This window comes from Camelus ferus, chromosome X, assembly GCF_009834535.1.
Source record: "Camelus ferus isolate YT-003-E chromosome X, BCGSAC_Cfer_1.0, whole genome shotgun sequence".
In the NCBI taxonomy this organism is placed as follows: domain Eukaryota; kingdom Metazoa; phylum Chordata; class Mammalia; order Artiodactyla; family Camelidae; genus Camelus; species Camelus ferus.
This window is the reverse complement of record NC_045732.1, coordinates 65554073-65571314: the sequence shown is the minus strand read 5'-3', so window position 1 is coordinate 65571314 and position 17242 is coordinate 65554073. Positions and strand designations below refer to the sequence as shown.

Sequence of the window (17242 nt, the reverse complement as noted above, 5' to 3'; positions counted from 1 at the left end):
AAGTGTGTGGTCTGAAACCCCAAGTGGTCTATTATTTCCTTCAGGTATGCTGTGGGCTGGTCTCTTAGAGCAGTAATATTACTTTATTTCTGGTTTGCTCTTACTTGGTGTCTTATCCAAAGAAGCATCATTTCCCTCGTTTGTTATGGGAAAGGTTTGCTGTGATATATAGTAGATGTTCTGCAAAGTCATTTGCATTGCAGTAATGGTCCTGATTTAAAGACTGTGAGATCCACAGCAAAGTGGGTACAATGCTCACACCTCCCAAAGGATCAGGACTTCATGACTTGTTCTGTAGGCTGAAGTGGGATGCCTTAATTTTATCACTGGCTACCATCTAGAGAGTGATGACCCTGATACAGGAAAATGTGGGGCGAGAGGATGGCCATGTCCCAGGTCTTGGCTGAGTCCCTGGGATGTGCCCCACCAAGTGTGGATTCTTGGCTTCATGCAGGAAAGAATTCAAGAGAGAGCCACAGGTGAGTAACAGTAGATTTATTCAGAGAGATGCACACTCCATAGACCAAGTATAGGCCATCTCAGAAGGCCAGAGAGGCCACAAGGCATAGGGATGGGTGTTTAGTTTAAAGTAAGAATAGTTACAAACTCCATTGACAGAGTGCATTCCATTTCACTCAGAAGGGAGTGGGGCCACAAGGTGTGGGGGTTGTTTGTTTTTATGGGCTCGGTAACTTCATATGCCATCAAGTGGGAAGATTATTCCAACTACTTTTGGAGAAGGGGCTGGGATTCCCAGGAATTGGGCCACCACCCACTTTTTCTATGATTAGCCTTGGAACTGTCATGGAGCCTGTGGAAGTGTCATTTACCATGCTAATACATTACAATAAGTGTATAATGAAACTCAAGGTCTACTGGAAATCAAATCTCCCACTATCTTGGGCCTCAAGGCCTACTGGGAGTTGAATCTCCTACCATCTTGGTGCCAGTTGCTGTGTCATTCCTTCAGTGGCTGTGCCCTGCCCCCTTCCCTCCTGTCTCAATGCTGTGCTAGGCACTGTATCACTACAGTGCATTACATACATCAGCCCATTCAATCCTCAAGACAGCCCTATGAAACAAGTCCAATGGGTTCAGTTATTATGCCAATTTTTACAGATGGGGAAACTGAGGCTCAGAGAGGTAGGGCCATTTGCCCAACGCCATCTTCTCATAAGTGGCAGAGCTAAAAATGGAGTCCGCCCCACAGCAGAGCCTATTTTTTTGGATCATTATTGGTTCTTAACCTCAGCTAGCATGAGAATCACCTGGAAATTCATTTTTAATGCATATTAGCAGGGCCCATCTGCAGAGATTCTGATTTAATTGGTCTGGGGTGGGGTCCCCAGAACTGGTATTTTCAAAAAGATTTGAAAGTTATTCCAATGTGCAGCTGCACTAATGAACACTACTCTGCTTTGCTGCCTGGAAACTCAGTGCCCTCATCTGTATCTCAGGAAAATACAAGGCACATGGTGGAAAAAGAGTGAAAAGTGAAACAAGGTTATGGCGGGTGAGTGTTATGTTGAACGTATGCTTCTCTCTGCCCACTATAGGCAACATGTGTTCTTTATAAGGTAGGTGTGAACAACCGGTTCTGAGGAGAGCTTGCACGGTAATGGCTCTTTTCTCAGCTTCACAAGTAGTGCAAATTGAGACCCTCCACAGCCTCGGACCGAATGTGTGAGTTATATCAAAATCCCAACTGACAGGTACCCATTGTCAGCAAATCCTGTGCTTCAATTTTAACTCTTAAGGTTACTTGCAAAGAATAACCAAGATCACACTGTAAATGAATCAGATTTTTGTAGCTGTCAGGACTAAGTTAGAAAGTAACCCAGGATATGTTCGGCTCTTTCCAGAAACGTGTTTTATGAGGGCAGCCTATGCACTGTGTTCTCCCACAGGTTGGAGTCTCTACCCAGTTGTCTGGTCTTCCTGGAGAGGCAGAGGTAGTGGCTGAAATCTGCAGTTCAGAACATCCCCAGGATCCCTGAGCACTGAGGAGATCCCCAGAGGAGAGCACAAGCCCCCTCCACTTCATTTCAGCTCTGGGCTCTTCTGCTCTTGGACGGAGGCGGTAGAGTACAGCGTGCAGGTCCTCCACTCCAGCAGCATCAGCATCACTTGGGAACTTGTTAGAAACACAGATTCCCAAGCCCTGCCCCAGACCTACTGAATCAGAAACTCTGGAGATGGGACCCAGCAATCTGTGTTTTCAGGAGCCCTCCAGGTAATTTTGAGGCATACTAAAATTTGAGAACTGCTGGCTTAAAGTTTAAAGATTAAAAGTAAGGTCCTACTGTATAGCACAGGGAACTATATTCAATACCTTGTAATAGCCTATAATGAAAAATAATACGAAAAGGAATATACATACATATGTATAACTGAATCACTATGCTATTCACCAGAAACTAACACAACATTGTAAACTGACTATACTTCAATAAAAAAAGTAAGCAAAAAAAGAAAAATAGAGATGTGGCATCAGACAGTTGAATTCAAGTTCTGGTTCCATCACTTACTGTGTGACCCTGATCAAGTTATTGATCCTTCTCTAAATCTCAGTCTTGACATCTGTAAAATACAGCTACCAATGTTCTTATCTGTAAAATAGGTGCTTACATGGAATAATGCACATAGAGCACTGAGCAGATTGTGAGGCACAAAGTAAGGATTCAGTAGATGTTGGATAGCCATTGTTATCATTATATGGGCTGTTCTGGATAATCAACTTTCATTTCAGATATGATTGGGTTCCTTTGGAAAAGATTCTAATTATAAGATCAGAACCCAAACAGTGTATCTTAAACAACTCAGTGGGGATGGGGCAGAAGGTATTTCATCTACCAGTTTCTTCACAGAATCATGGAACATAAAAGTGGGGGTGCACCTTAAAAGCAATCCAGTTCTACCATTCCATTCAACCTAATAATGGCTCTTAAAAGAAATCCTGGTAGCATCAGGAAAGAAAGTAGAGATGAGTGTCTTTATTACTGAGGGTTTGCTGAGGATGGTGATTTGGAAAGGTTTGAAATTATAGCCTCTAGGTAGTTGTAGAATTTGTGCCCTTGGTGCAGAGTCTCAGGCATGAAGCCAAGGTTCACGTACTGATGGCATTCCAATGTAGAGCAGAACATGGAATAGGCGTCCCCATGTTATTTCTCTACATCTAGCTCTGAGGGATGAGCTGTCAGTGCTGGAATGCTATTGACATTGAATTGTAAATTTCAACACTATAAAAAGAAAAGGGTTGAGACCTTATTAGGTAAGAAAATGAACATTAGCACCAGCCATGTAAATGTGAGGTAGTAAATATCTGTGTTACCCTAGAAACCAGAACATAAAGGTAGCTAGGTAGTTTTGTGACAGTTTCCAGGGTAATTCCTCCTATCTCCAACATAAGAGCTTTCCTATTATGTTAACTCTTTCTCTACATGCCCACTGGACCTTCACTCGATGCTACATTATCATCTCCCTCTCCCAGAAGTTTCCCTTTCTGACTTCCCTATTTTTGTAAGCTCCAAGGCCATTCTCCTAAGTACTATCGTCAGAAACCCTTGACGTTTATCAGTGAACTGAAGGGCCCCAAAAGTAATATGTAACTCCAAACCTAAAAGATAGAGTTTAGAAAAAATTAGACACATAAATCAGGAAATGATAGACTCTTCAATTGAAATTTTTTTAAAAAGGCTCACAGTGGATGAAACTAGCCATCTGTGACTCTTCCCTGAAGCGACTTCTTGCAAATATAATTTGTAGATATACTGCAGATGAGATTAAGATGCTTCCCAATATCTCACCTGGGAGCTACCAACCTAGAATGTAATTCATGTAAGATGAGCTGTTACCTTGGCAACAGTGACATGTAATGAGGATAGGAGGCAGGTAATATTGTAATGACAGAAGATTCTGGTAACTAGTTAGAGATGATGGAAAAAGAACATTGGAGTCAGTGTTTATCCAGCACTATTCAAGTAACAGTAACACTGCTCTGGTAGATGTGTTACAAATAACCCAGTCAAAGAGCTCCTCAAAACCATTCAGCTCTATATGTTCAAATTACAAGTGATTGCTAATTTGGCTTTTCAGGTATATTAATAGCTGGCAGGTATATTTGTGTAGGAGACAAAAATATTTCAGCCACTAGAAACTACATTCCTTGCTGGCATTTGGCTTGTAAGCCAGTCTCCTATAAATCTGATTCGTGTAAGTTAGTCCCTCAGAGTCTAAATGACTTCCTCAAGAACTGATGAAAACTAGTTCTCAGTTTCACAGATTGGGCTATGGGGGCTTCACCAAGATTCATCAATTCACTTTTTTCTCTGATATTTTGAAGTTTTTTCCCTAATTATCAGTGTAATGACTGTTCATTGTAGAAAAAATTGGGGAGCACAGAAATGAAAAAGAATTTTGCAAATGATCACCCCCAAGCTCACTCTCTTGAGGCAACCACTGTAAACAGTTGGCATATTGCCTTCCAATGCATTTTTACTGAATGAATGATTTTTAATATTTTTTATTTTAATTGAAGTATAGTTTATTTACAATGTTATGTTAGTTTCAGGTGTACAGCAAAGTGACTCAGTTATACATATATAAATATTCTTTTTCAGATTCTTTTCAGTTATAAGTTATTACAAGATATTGAATATAGTTCCCTGTGCTATACAGTAGGTCCTTGTTTAATCTATTTTATATATAGTAGTGTGTATCTGTTAACCCCAAATTCCTAATTTATCTCTCCCCTGCTCCCCACCTTCCCCTTTGATAACCATAAGTTTGTTTCCTATGTTTGTGAATTTATTTCTGTTTTGTAAATAAGTTCATTTGTATAATTTTTTAGATTCTACATACAAGTGATATCATATGATATTTGCCTTTCTCTGACTTACTTCACTCAGTATGATGATTTCTAATCCATGTTGCTGCAGACGTCATTATTTCATTCTTTTTTATGGCTGAGTAATATTCCATTATATGTATGTATGTATGTATGTATGTATGTATGTATGTATGTATGTATGTATGTATGTGTGTATATATATATACCACATCTTCTTTATCCATTTATCTGACAATGGACATTTAGGTTGCTTTCATGTCTTGTCTACTGTAAATAGTGCTGCTATGAACATTAGGGTGCCTGTATCTTTTTGAATTAGAGTTTTCTCCAGATATATGCCCAGGAGTGAGATTGCAGGATCTTTTGGTAACTCCATTTTTAGTTTTTTAAGGAACTTCCCTACTATTCTCCATAGTGGCTGCACCAATTTACATTCCCATAAACAGTGTAGGAGGGTTCCCTTTGCTTCACACCTTTCCCAGCATTTATTACTTGTAGACTTTTAAAGATGGCCATTCTGACTGGTGTGAGGTGATACTTCATTGTAGTTTTGATTTGCATTTCTCCAATAATTAGTGACATTCAACATCTTTTCATGTGGCTGTTGGCCATCTGTATGTCTTCTTTGGAGAAATGTCTGTTTAGGTATTCTGCCCATTTTTTGATTGGGTTGTTTGTTTTTTGTTTTTTTTTTTTTTTTTTTTTTTTTATATTGAGCTGTATGAGTTGTCTGTATATTCTGGAAGTTAAGCCCTTGTCAGTTGCATTATTTTTAATTTTTTTCTCCCAGTCTGTAGGTTGTCTTTTCATTTTGTTGATGGTTTCCTTTGCTGTGCAAAAGCTTTGAAGTTTAATTAGGTCTCATTTATTTATTTTTGTTTTCATTTCCATTACTCTAGGAGAGGAATCTAAAAAATATTGCTGTGATTTATGTCAAAGAGTTTTCTGCCTATGTTTTCCTCTGTGTCTCAGAGTATCTGGTCTTAAGTTTAGGTCTTTAATCCATTTTGAGTTTATTTTTGTATATAGTTTTAGAGAATGTTCTAATTTCATTCTTTTACATGTAGCTGTTAAGTTTTCCCAGCACCACTAATTGAAGAGACTATCTTTTCTCCATTGTATATTCTTGCCTCCTTTGTCATAGATTAAATGTCCATAAGTACATGGGTTTATTTCTGGGCTTTCTATTCTGTTCTATTGATCTGTATTTCTTTGTGCCAGTACCATACTGTTTTGATTACTATAGTTTTGTATTATAGTCTGAAGTCAGGGAGTGTGATTCCTCCAGCTCCATTCTTCTTTCTCAATATTGCTTTGGCTCTTGGGGTCTTTTGTGTTTCCATACAAATTAAAAAATTTTTTTTCTTGTTCTGTGAAAAATGCCATTGGTAATTTGATAGGGATTTCTGAATGCACAATTCTTTTTCTTGCCCTTTTCACTTAAGGTTGCCTTCTTCATATATTTCCATGTCATTACAAACTTTTCAAAGACAGAATTTCAAGTTAAAATTTTTATTTAAACATAACACACATAAAGTGCACATATCCAAAAAGTATGTTGATGAATTTTCACAAAGTGAACACACTTGTATAACCAGCACTCAGTTGAAGAAATAGAACACTATCAATACCTCAAAAGCCCCCTCATGTCCCTTGCCAGCCACTCCCTGCACCCTAAAGATAATGCCATCTTGAGTTCTAACAACATACCATGAGCATAATTTTCAATGTGTCTGCAATAGTCTATGGACAGACCATATTTTATGTAACCATTCCCTATTTTTCTAATGTTGGACTTAGAAGGTGGTTTTTTATTTTTAACCTTGAGACCCTCTGGGTGTATATCTATGTTCACATCTCTACTTCCTTAGAATAGATTCCTAAAGGTGGAATTTCTGGGGCAAATAGTATGAAATTTTAAAGGCCCTGGATTCTAATTGCTTTCCAGGAAGTTTGTATCAATTTACAATCCCACCAGCAATGCGAAAGAGCACCTACCTCGCTGTCCATGATCTACTTTGATCAGTTCTTTTAATCTTCATCAATTTGATAGGTAAAATCATATTATCTACTTGATATTCTTTGCACATTCTGTCATTACTAGTGAGGTAGAACAAAGCACTTTTTGACCAGTTATGTTTATTTCCTGTGAATTATCTCTCCATACCTTTTCCAAGGTCTCTGTTGGGGTCACCGTGTTTTTTTTCCTATCAGTTTATATAGCACTTTATACAATAAAGATAATGACTTTTTGCTATAGTCATATATCTTTTTCTGTTTGTTTATGATTGAATTTAATTATATTTTTGTCACATAGAAGTTTTTAAGGTTTATGTAGTAAAATCTACCTACAAACAGTTTTTTTCCTACTGTTTTTCCATTTAGAAAGTCCTATGTCCAAATTTCAAATGCATAATCATCTATATTTTATTTTCGGGCTTTTATGATTTGATTTTTTTTTGATCTTCAACTCATTCCTCCAGAATTTAAGTTGAAGCATGGTAGTAGGGCTCAGATTTTCATGGGCATCACTGGGGTGCTTGTTAAAAACCCAGGTATTCCTGAAACCTACCCCACTGAGATTTAGATTCTGAAGGTATGAGGTGGAGCTCAGGGACCTACCTGCATTTGTTACAATCAACCCTTCTGATAACGTTGCCCATGGGTCCCTGTGCACATTTTGAGAAACTCTTGCAGAACACACTGTGGCCTACCTTAGTAGAGACTCAGCACCTCCCAGCTAGATGTTATAGCTGCCTCCCTCAGCTTCCAGGTCAACACACCCTGAAATCCATCCTATACACAGCTCCTAGAGTTTGCTTTCAGAAACAGCGCATGAAAAACTCTTCATTTAGCTGCCTACTGTTAAGGGAACTAGATCAAACCCCTCACCCCAGCACTCCAGGCCCTTCATTATCTTCCTGGACCTATTAACCTAATCTGCCACATCTCCACTGACTTCCAGCTGAGCCTGCCTCCCTCCTCGTGGACATGGGATGCATATTGCTCGTTCCTGTTTACATGCTGCAGCCCCCACCTCCTCTCAGGTTGTTAAAATCCTATGCATTCAATTCAGTTTTCGTTCTCTTCCTTCTGTGACTACCAAGAAGATCCACTGCCTTCCTAGAATTACCAAAGCCCAGGGTTGTGTATTCTCACTTTGTGAGTCTTGTCTTTCCAACAGGTCGCACAGTCTCGAGGGCGAGGTCTGTGTCTACCCCTCACGGATTCTAACACAGTCCTGGACGCAAGGAATGTACACCCGAAGAATGTGGTTAGTGTAACCAAACCAGCCCTAACTGCCAGGTGATTTTAATACATGTTATTTCTGAAAGTTAATGGTGTAGCCTCTCAGAAATCTTTTCCTTGGCCTGAAATGAGACTATTTGACAAATTTCTACAGACTTCACTTTGTTGTGATTTGGTTTCCTCATAACAAAGTTAAGCAAAGGTTATCTTGGTTTCAGCTCTTATTTAATTTAACAATATTGCCTATCACCTATGACATGTTCATTTATTGACTTTCCGGTTGAAGAGTCTAACCTTTTCTATAATATGGGCTATTTCTTTCCCCTTTTACAAATGTAATGATTTGCCTTCTATAGAAGAACATGGCTTATCAGATTAAATATATATAAAAGTGTTAATGGCTAAATGATTACATTATAGCTTCCTTAATCTCTTTTCTCTCTTCATCCCTCAGGGTTCTGCCTTCTCAAATGACAGACCTGCTTTAAATGAGTTTGCTTGGATGCAGGTGAGAGTTGGGGTGAGCGAAGATATGCCCTTTTCCTTACAGTAGACAAGGTGGGATTCAATTCAATTCATCAAATATTTATTGAGCTCCTGTTGGGCTCCTGGCTCTGTGCTAGGCACAACAAAGAATGCCAAGATGAGAAATGATGACGGAGCAGAAGGGCATGGGAAGACAAGGTGAGGAAAGCAGTAGAGCTGGCAATCAGAATAAGAGGGGATTAAAAGGAGAGAAAGGGAGAAGAGACCCAAAGGTGCATTCTCTGGCCTGGTCTGACTTGATAGCACACAGTACAGGCCTAGAAACCCGAAGCATTGGTTTGAGCACCAATTTTGCTTAAGAGCCATTAAAGCAGTTAGGAAGACCACAATCTGAGTTACACACTTACCTACTCAAGTCTTTAGATCTTGATCTCTCTTTTTAAAGTGGATTAAAAAAATTTTATTGGGGTATAGCTGATTTACAATACTATATTAGTTTCAGGTGTACAACATAGTGGTTCAAAATTTTGATGGATTATACTCCATTTAAAGTTACTGTAAGGGGGAGAGTATAGCTCAGTGGTAGAGCACATGCTTAGCATGCACAAGGTTCTGAGTTCAACCCCCAGTACCTTCATTAAAATAAATAAATAAATCTAATTACCTCCTCCCCCAAAACAAACAAACAAAAATAAACTTTAGAGATGGAGAAAAATTACATATGTCAGAAAGTCTAATCTACATAGAGAAGAACACAGAAGAAAGAATAAAAAATAAAGTTATAAAATACTGGGTATATTTGTGCTGTACGATAGATCCTTGTAGCTTATTTATTTTACACATTATATAAAGATGTCTTTTTTAAAAGACATATATGCATGTGTGTGCATGTGTATGTGTACACACAGTATATAAAATTATTTTTGAATGATAATAGCTAACATTTATTGAGTGTGTGCTTACTCTGTTCTAAGCACTTTGCATGTATTAACTTATTTAATCTTTATCACAACCCAGGGAAGTAGGTGCAATTATGGACATTTTTTTCATATGAGAAAACTGAGGCACTGAGCAATTAAGTAACTGGCCCAAATTCACACAGCTTTTAAGAGTGTGCTTTGAACCTTGGTCTGGCTGACAGCGTTTGCTGCTATTTGAGTTACTGGGCCATGTTTAATTTACTGCTGTACTCACTAGGGCTAATGCATTGCCTTGCACATAATAGGCATCGTATGCTTTGAATAAATAAAGAACTGAAATGTTGACTATAAGGTGCTTTCCATTTAAGTCTAATTACTATTAAGCATACAAATCAAGTGTCAAAAATGTAAATTCACTTCGCTGTGAATTTTATTCTGTTAAAGTAACAGCCTTTTACAGCACACACATGTGTGCATTCTTCAGCGTTCTCTTACTCATTTAAATCATTGAATGTAGTCCAGGAGCTGGTAAATGAACTAGTAGTATCTAGCCTTCTGAGTTTTGCAGCTGAAGAAAAACAATTCTTTCCTTGAGGTTTTAGGATTTAGTGAGATCTATGTGGGATCCACTTACGAAAGCAGGTTTGTCTTATCATAATAAAGTAATACTTTTCTGATACAATATAAAATAGAGGGTGAACGAAAACCTGAAAAACCCTATAACCCAAAGGAAGCTGACTTTCAGAAAATGTTGCGATTTGAGGAAACCACTCCTTTCTTCATCTCCCAATTTTCCAACCCATTTTGGAGCTGATGCCTGCAATTCTACCATTAGAAGACTATTCTTTTGGTTGAAAGAGTTCAACCACAAGCACCCCCGACGCGGGTAGCGCTGTTTACACTCTAGCGCGAATTTCTCCGTGATTTTAGAGGTTTATCCGGATCCACCAATGGGAGGGTGAAGAGAGCCGGCAGTGGGCGGGGTCCCGGGGAGGGGTGGGAGGGGAACTTGGGAAGGAAGAGGCCGGGCAACGGGGCAACGAGTGCTTTGGGGGAAGGTCTCTAGAGAAGCGCCCCTGACAAAGTAGGGAGGAGGACTCCTGAGACAAGCTGCCCGAGGTCGGGCCCGCCTCGCCCGCGTGGAGCCCCGCGTGGAGCCCCGCGCCCCGCCGCGCCTGCCCCGGGCTGGCTGCGCGCGCGTCGGGAGTGGAGGCGCTGCGCGCACCAGGAAGTGACTCTTCCCAGCGGCTGCGGTCCAGGCCCTCGGCTGGCCTTTTCGTTAACTGCCTCAGGTTAGTAAGAGTATTTACTGGTTACGGAGGTCGGCGGGGGGGGGGGGTACAGGGAGTGTCCGAAAACCCGGTTTATCCCCTACAGTACAGAAAACTGCTTACTGCGCCAAACTGCCTGCGGGGCGGGGAATTGGGAAGGCGGGCGGGGTGGAGACCCGCACGGGACCTGACGCTGGCTGCATGTGGTCGAGTCCAGCCCTGCGTCCGCCTGTCCTGTGACCTTCCCTCTTCCTCTTTCCGGCTCCCCTGGCCCTGCAGCCCGCCCAAGTTCAGTGGTAGCCTTTTTCCTAGTGTCTCTTCCTTGTTACTCTTCTTATAGTCACGGTGGGCAGAACTTGCCCAGAAGAAAGGGGTGAAGGGGCTGGTGAAGGGGGTCTGGTCGAGGAGGGAAGGACTTGACTGCATGGGGGCTGCAGTCAGGACGCAACAGTTATGCCCATCTGCCTATCCGGTTTAGCCAGGAACCATGTCTAGGGCCAGGCCAACTGTAGGAAGGGTGCACAGAGAGTGTAAGCAGGATCCCTTTCCGTAGGTAAACATTTTGCTCCAAGGAGATCGTGGGCTCTGCGAGGATCAGAACTATCACATCATCTCTGATTTGAACCTCTCTGAGCATTTCAGGCTGCTTACCTATTCCAGCCCAAGAGTTAGTCTGCCTTGCTATCTGGCAGCTGGGGACCTTGGGTCCCTCTCTAATCAATTCCTGAGGCAGAAACAGAACAGTTGTCATACACTTTTTTTCTTTTTTTGAACCTGTCTACTGAAATAAATGCACAGCCTAAAAGTTGAGAGTTATGTTTTATTTGGCGGACATTTCTCGGAACTCAAACCCCTTCTAGCCTGGGGTTAACAGCCTCTCAGATCGCTCTTAGGGACTGCTCCGAAGAGGTAGGGGAGGAGCTAGGATATATAGGAGTTCTACAACAAAGACCAGGTAGTTGGAACATTAAAAGATTGCTTGTTAACTAAAGAAAACCGGGTATCTCAAGTTAAATGATTTAGTGCTTTTCAATGTATGGGAGGAAGCAAACATTTGGGTTCATTGAATTCATTCCTTTGACAAGCACCTAGCTATCTAGGGCCAGTATCCTGTCCTTTCTTATTCTGAGTCCCCTCAGGGTGCACCATTGTGAGTGGCTGCAGAGGCTGGGCTGCAGGCTTGTCTTCACTGGGGGTTGGCGGCAGCGGCTGATGACTTGATGGTTTCAGCATTCTTTGTTTACTGATATGGTTTGCAGTATTTTTCGCTCACAAACCCAAGCATTTATTTAAAACAGAAAAACTATAAAAACAACAGTCTTTTCTGTGAACAAATGCCCATCAAGAAACAAAGAAGTATAACTCACTTTGGTATTACAGTACTGCCTTGAAAAATATATTTCACTAGCGAAATTACTAAGTATGATGAGCGATGTCTGATTGGCACGCTGAAATAGTAGAGTCCTGTTTTAGACTCTCTCTGATAATTTGGAGAGAGAAACCTAGAAGGACAAGAGGTGCAGGGCAAATGGGGCAGAATCATGGTGGCAGTCACCAGGGAGAGGGCCGGCATGTTCACCAAAAAGTCTAAATACTGTGGGGTAGACATAGCTGTTTTTAAATCCCTCAGCTCCCCTGTCCCTTCTCTGCCAACCCCCAAATGGGCCTGCAGCTTCCTTCATCCTTGCCTGCCAGCTGGAGGGACAGGGCCCCTTTCGTGGACGAGCACTGTTCCCTCCCGCTGTAGTCTGGGCCTCCTCGGTGCCCCCCACCAAACCATTCTGTATTCTTTATCTCCTGCCCCTTCACTCATTGCTTGTCTCCGGTTTTTGCTTTTCTTCATATCAAATACATATATTTGTCTCACCTTGGAAAAATGTCTGTCACAGGTCACACATTTGATAGTATTAACAGGTGGTCCAGGGCAGCAGGCACGAATGCAGGTTAGGAGTGTGTGTGTGTGTGTGTGTGTGTGTGTGTGTGTGTGTGTGATGTTGTTGTTGTTAAGTTTCCACGTAATCGATCTTACCCTCACAGCACTCACATGCACTATTACATCACGTCAGGTTTGCAGGTTGGATACATTGAGGCATAGGGAAGTCAAATGACATGCTTCAAATCAGAGCCTAAGGCAGGGCAGTGGCACATGTTGAACACCTGCTGTGTTAGGCACAATCCTGAGTGCTTCCGATACATGAGCTCATTTAATTCTTACCACAACGCTGAAAGATAAGTGTTATCGGTTCTATTTTTATAGATGATGACACTGAAATTCATAGCACTTAAGTAACTTGCCCAAAGTCACAGCTAATGAGAAGCAGAGCTGGGATTAGAGCATGGCCCCAAAGCCTATGTTCTTAACGACGGGCCCCTTCCTGGAAGTTGGGTGGAGTGTGTTACCATTAACACCTGAACTCTGGGCCACCTTAAATTTATTCTGTTAGAAATTTGAAATCCCCTCAAAATGCTTCCAGGCTGTGACAGTTACTTTAGTGCTTTGTAAGCATACGAAATGGTGTATGGGCTAGATATTACAGCATCCGTGGCAGCATCCCCTAAGTTACCTAGTGATCATGCATATTAATTTCACAGTGATAGAGGGAGCCATGGAGGTATCTTTGTTAATAAATCTATTCCATACATTGGACTTTAAATATGTATCATTCGGAATTAAGGTATGACTTAAGATTGGGATGAAATCCAAGGTAGAGGGCAAGGGCAAAACAATTTCATAGCAGATCAGTAAGGTGTCTGGCCAAGTCCAGACGTGTCAGGGTACTCAAAAAAGTTACACATCAATGATCAGATACCATAAGGTAAACAGGCAGTAACACAGAGTCCTGCGTTGGAGGAAGAGGGATTCCTTCCTCTTTCCAAAGTGAAGCCCTTCACCTGTTCTAACTCTTCCAGCTTTTGCCTCATAGTTACTCCCACTGTTCCTTCCTCCCCTCCTTTAATATTGCCACCCCTACTCAGTACTATACTGTCCTTAAATATCATGACAGTTATAATGAACACGTGCTGGGGTTTTCCCAGGTGCTGGATACTGTGCTCAGAGCTTCACAAACATCATTTCTATTTAATCTTCTGCCAAGTGCTTTTTGTTTAATACTTACAACTACTCTATGAGGTAGGTGCTATTATTATTTCCATTTTACAGATGAAAAAAAGGAAGGTCGGAAAAAGTGATTAACGTTCCAGAGGCCACCTAGCTAGTAAGTGGTAGAGCCAGGGGACCGCCCAGGTCTGTCTGACTCTAGGTAGGGTCTTCGTGCCTGAGATCTCAAACCTTCCATTGTCCCCACTGCCTGTCACTTCCCATCGCCTCACTTCCCTTTTCTTTGGCCTTAGACTTACTGGATGCATCAGTGCTTTTCCCGGAAGGCATCTCCCCTGGCCTCCAAGCTCCACACTCTCCTGATTCTCCGGGGTCACCAGCATCTCTTCTTGCTTTCCAGATACTGCCTTTCTCCCAGGTTTAATCACTGACCTTTTGCTCTTCTCTTTACTAAAAGCTTTTTCTTCTTTATCTTAGAGCTTGTATTTCTTATGGACACTTGACCAAACCTCTCACCCTGACTTCTCTCCTGACTTGCAGTACTGCTTTTCTACTTACTGTCAGATGTTTCCATTTTGATATTTGCCTACTGTTTCAAACACATGCCTCAAACATGACTTGGCTTTTTAGTCACCTCCATATTTCATCTTTAGTTTTCTACATAAAGCCTCCATCAACTTACTGTTGCCTTCACAATCAAGTCCATATTTTATTCGAGCATTGAAGTTCTTCTAGATCTCATTTTGATATAACTTTTCAGTCTTATTTTCCCTGTTCCCTAAAATGAACTACCATTTTAGCCAGAATGGTCTAGCCACTGTCCTCCAAATACCTGACTCACCTCCTTGCCATCCTTTGAGACCCAGCGCAAGGCCTGCCTGCCCTGGGAAGCCTTTCCTGAGCACTCATCAGGAACCAGGCATATCGTGTTATTTATTATCATCTTTTCCTGTGTCTGTGCTTGATCTCCTCAATTAGATTATAACCATTGTAACCCCTCTGGTGTCTAGTGTGGCACATAGTAAGCACTTACTAATTTTTTTTTAAATCAGAGGCCTTTTAGGGCATACTTCTCTTTTTGTTTGTTTTATTTTTCTTTTGGGAGGAGGTAATTAGGTTTGTTTATTTATTTATTCTAATGGAGGTACTGGGGATTGAACCCAGGATCTTGTGCATGCTAAACATGCCCTCTACCACTGAGCTACACCCTCCCCCCAGCACTTATTAAACATTAGTTGATTGATCAGTTGTGGAGTAGGAGGGTAGACTATGGAGATGGACTGGCCATTGAAGTGTATCCAGAGAATTGAACTCTTTCCTGGAGGACAAAAGCTATCTGTTCCTCATCTTTTAATTTTGGGAGCTGAAGCCAGTGCCTAGTGTAAAGCAATTCAGTTCTGCCGAGGTTGACTCTGGGCCAGGCACTGTGCTATGTGCTGGGATTCTGTAAGGTTTGTAAATGAATGAAGGGCTCTGGGAGTTGTGTCTCTGCTTCCTGACTTCTGTTTGTCCACCTTTCATGCAGATGAATGTCCGTGTTTCTGTGGTGGGCAGGTATTAAGAGAAGAGTCCCAATGCACAGTGCAAGATGCTTCCTCTCCAGGGTGGATCTCTTCTCCAAATCAGAACTGCTCCCCCGGTGTGCCAGAAAACCTCCGTGTTGGTCACAGCTCTTTTTGGGCTCAGCATGTAAGGGAAACTTCACCCATGTGATAGCCAAGAAGCACCAAAGAGGACAGAAAAGTCAGAAGAAACCAAGACATCTTGGACCACCAGAAGGTTCCTGGCAGGAAAGGTAAGGCCCAAGTCTGAATCTTGGGGCCTGTTGAAATTCTGTGTTCCTGAAGGACAATGTGGCATTGCAAGTATTTGAGGGGGCACCTCAGGTAGGATACCCAGGGCAAGCTTAAGACATTAAGGAATGTTGGTGAAAATGCTTTGGGATTGCAGAAAATATTCTCCTTGACTTTATGTGCGTTTTTGGCAGAAAGGGGTTATTAAACTGGGTACTTTTCTCAAAAGGTCCAGGACAGGTAAGCTGAAAACCAGGGTCTCAGAGAGAGATTAGATGGATTAGAAATGAATAGTCCCATTGCAGCCATGCAAACACAAATGTACCTCATTTTATGCAACAAATGTATTTTCTAAATCAAATTATATTTTAAAAGCATTAGGGAGGTGAGCTGTTTAAAGGAACCCAACAGTGAAGCCTTTTTGTAATATGATTAATTACCTCCTGATAAATCTGGATTTTTTTCTTATATTAGGTTTGCCCATCTGTTCTGCTTTGTTAAGTAGACAGCACCAAAATGGGCTCTTCTCCCAGACTCTCTCTCCAGGGGCACAAGAGTTAGGTCTTCTGAATGATAAGTTAAATGCCAGAGAAAATGGTGGCAGGAAGTACTTGTGTGTCGTAGGTGCTCAGTACAGATTTATATAATGAATGAGATGCCTGGATTATTTTATTCAAGGTTGGCTGATGTTGTGACACCACTCTGGAGGCTGAGCTATGAAGAACAGCTCAAGGTAGGAACCCAGCTTAAGTCTTCACTCGTCCGTTCCATCAGGTGAATGGTGCTGGACCTGTAGGAGGCTTGACTGGACAGCTCTATCCAGATGCCTCAACAGGTCCTTATACTCAATATGCTAATGAAGCTGAAATTTTAGCTTTAGGCCAGTTATGTCTTCCAAGCTCTCGAGCTATGTGTCCAAATGCCTGTTTCCTCTCTTCCTTGCTTTCTTGGCTATTCTCATAGCTCTGTGTGCGCAAGTGCTCTTGCTGCCTCATATACAGCTGCACTTTCCAACACAGTAGCTGCTAGCTACATGTGGCTATTTAAATTTAAGTACAGTCAATTCTGCTAAAATACTTATTTTGAAAATGAAAATTTGTTCCAACCAGGTGACATATTAGGGAACAATTTGAACATAATGCACATTTCACGTTGGCTTGGGAGTGATTTCGTCCGTGAGAAACACTCTATGAAAGACAGGGTCTGCACCAAGCCGAACTGAGCTGCGTAATAATTTGTGAAATGAACACGCGCACACACCTCTCCCGGCTTCCTCAGTTCACTGAGTGTGTTGTGAGCCACACTCATTCACATCTGCTGTGAGAACTTTCTGTCCCACTCACATAACCCTCCTTTCACCACCTCATGATAACTCACAAGTGGAGAGCCACTTCCACGAGCAAACTAAAGGGCTTCATCAGGGTAAAGTGCCATCCTTATTGTAGTAGTTAGACATTGCTTAACCATTTAACATGTGTAAAACTACAATTTTATTGGGTTCCTATCTTTTCTCTGTGTGTTACTGACAAGGTTTTGGGATGTGTGTGCCCAATCCTATTTCCCCATGAGCTCTGTGATTTTTTTAGAGTAATTTCGCATAGTATGGTTTAGGAATG

At 41.5% G+C, this 17242-nt stretch overlaps 1 protein-coding gene across 2 annotated transcripts in view; it reads left to right on the top strand.

Moving 5' to 3' along the window:
* The first annotated feature begins 10519 nt into the window (after nt 1-10519).
* TRMT2B (tRNA methyltransferase 2 homolog B) overlaps nt 10520-17242 on the top strand; it is a 33601-nt gene continuing 26878 nt past the window's right edge. For both annotated transcript variants that reach the window (XR_004318020.1, XM_032475250.1), the window contains exons 1-3: nt 10520-10796; nt 15359-15628; nt 16305-16359. Coding sequence is in view for 1 of the 2 variants with exons in the window: in XM_032475250.1 (XP_032331141.1) it covers nt 15363-15628; nt 16305-16359 (321 nt within the window). In the remaining variant the exon portion in view is untranslated. The remainder of the gene's footprint in view (nt 10797-15358; nt 15629-16304; nt 16360-17242) is intronic.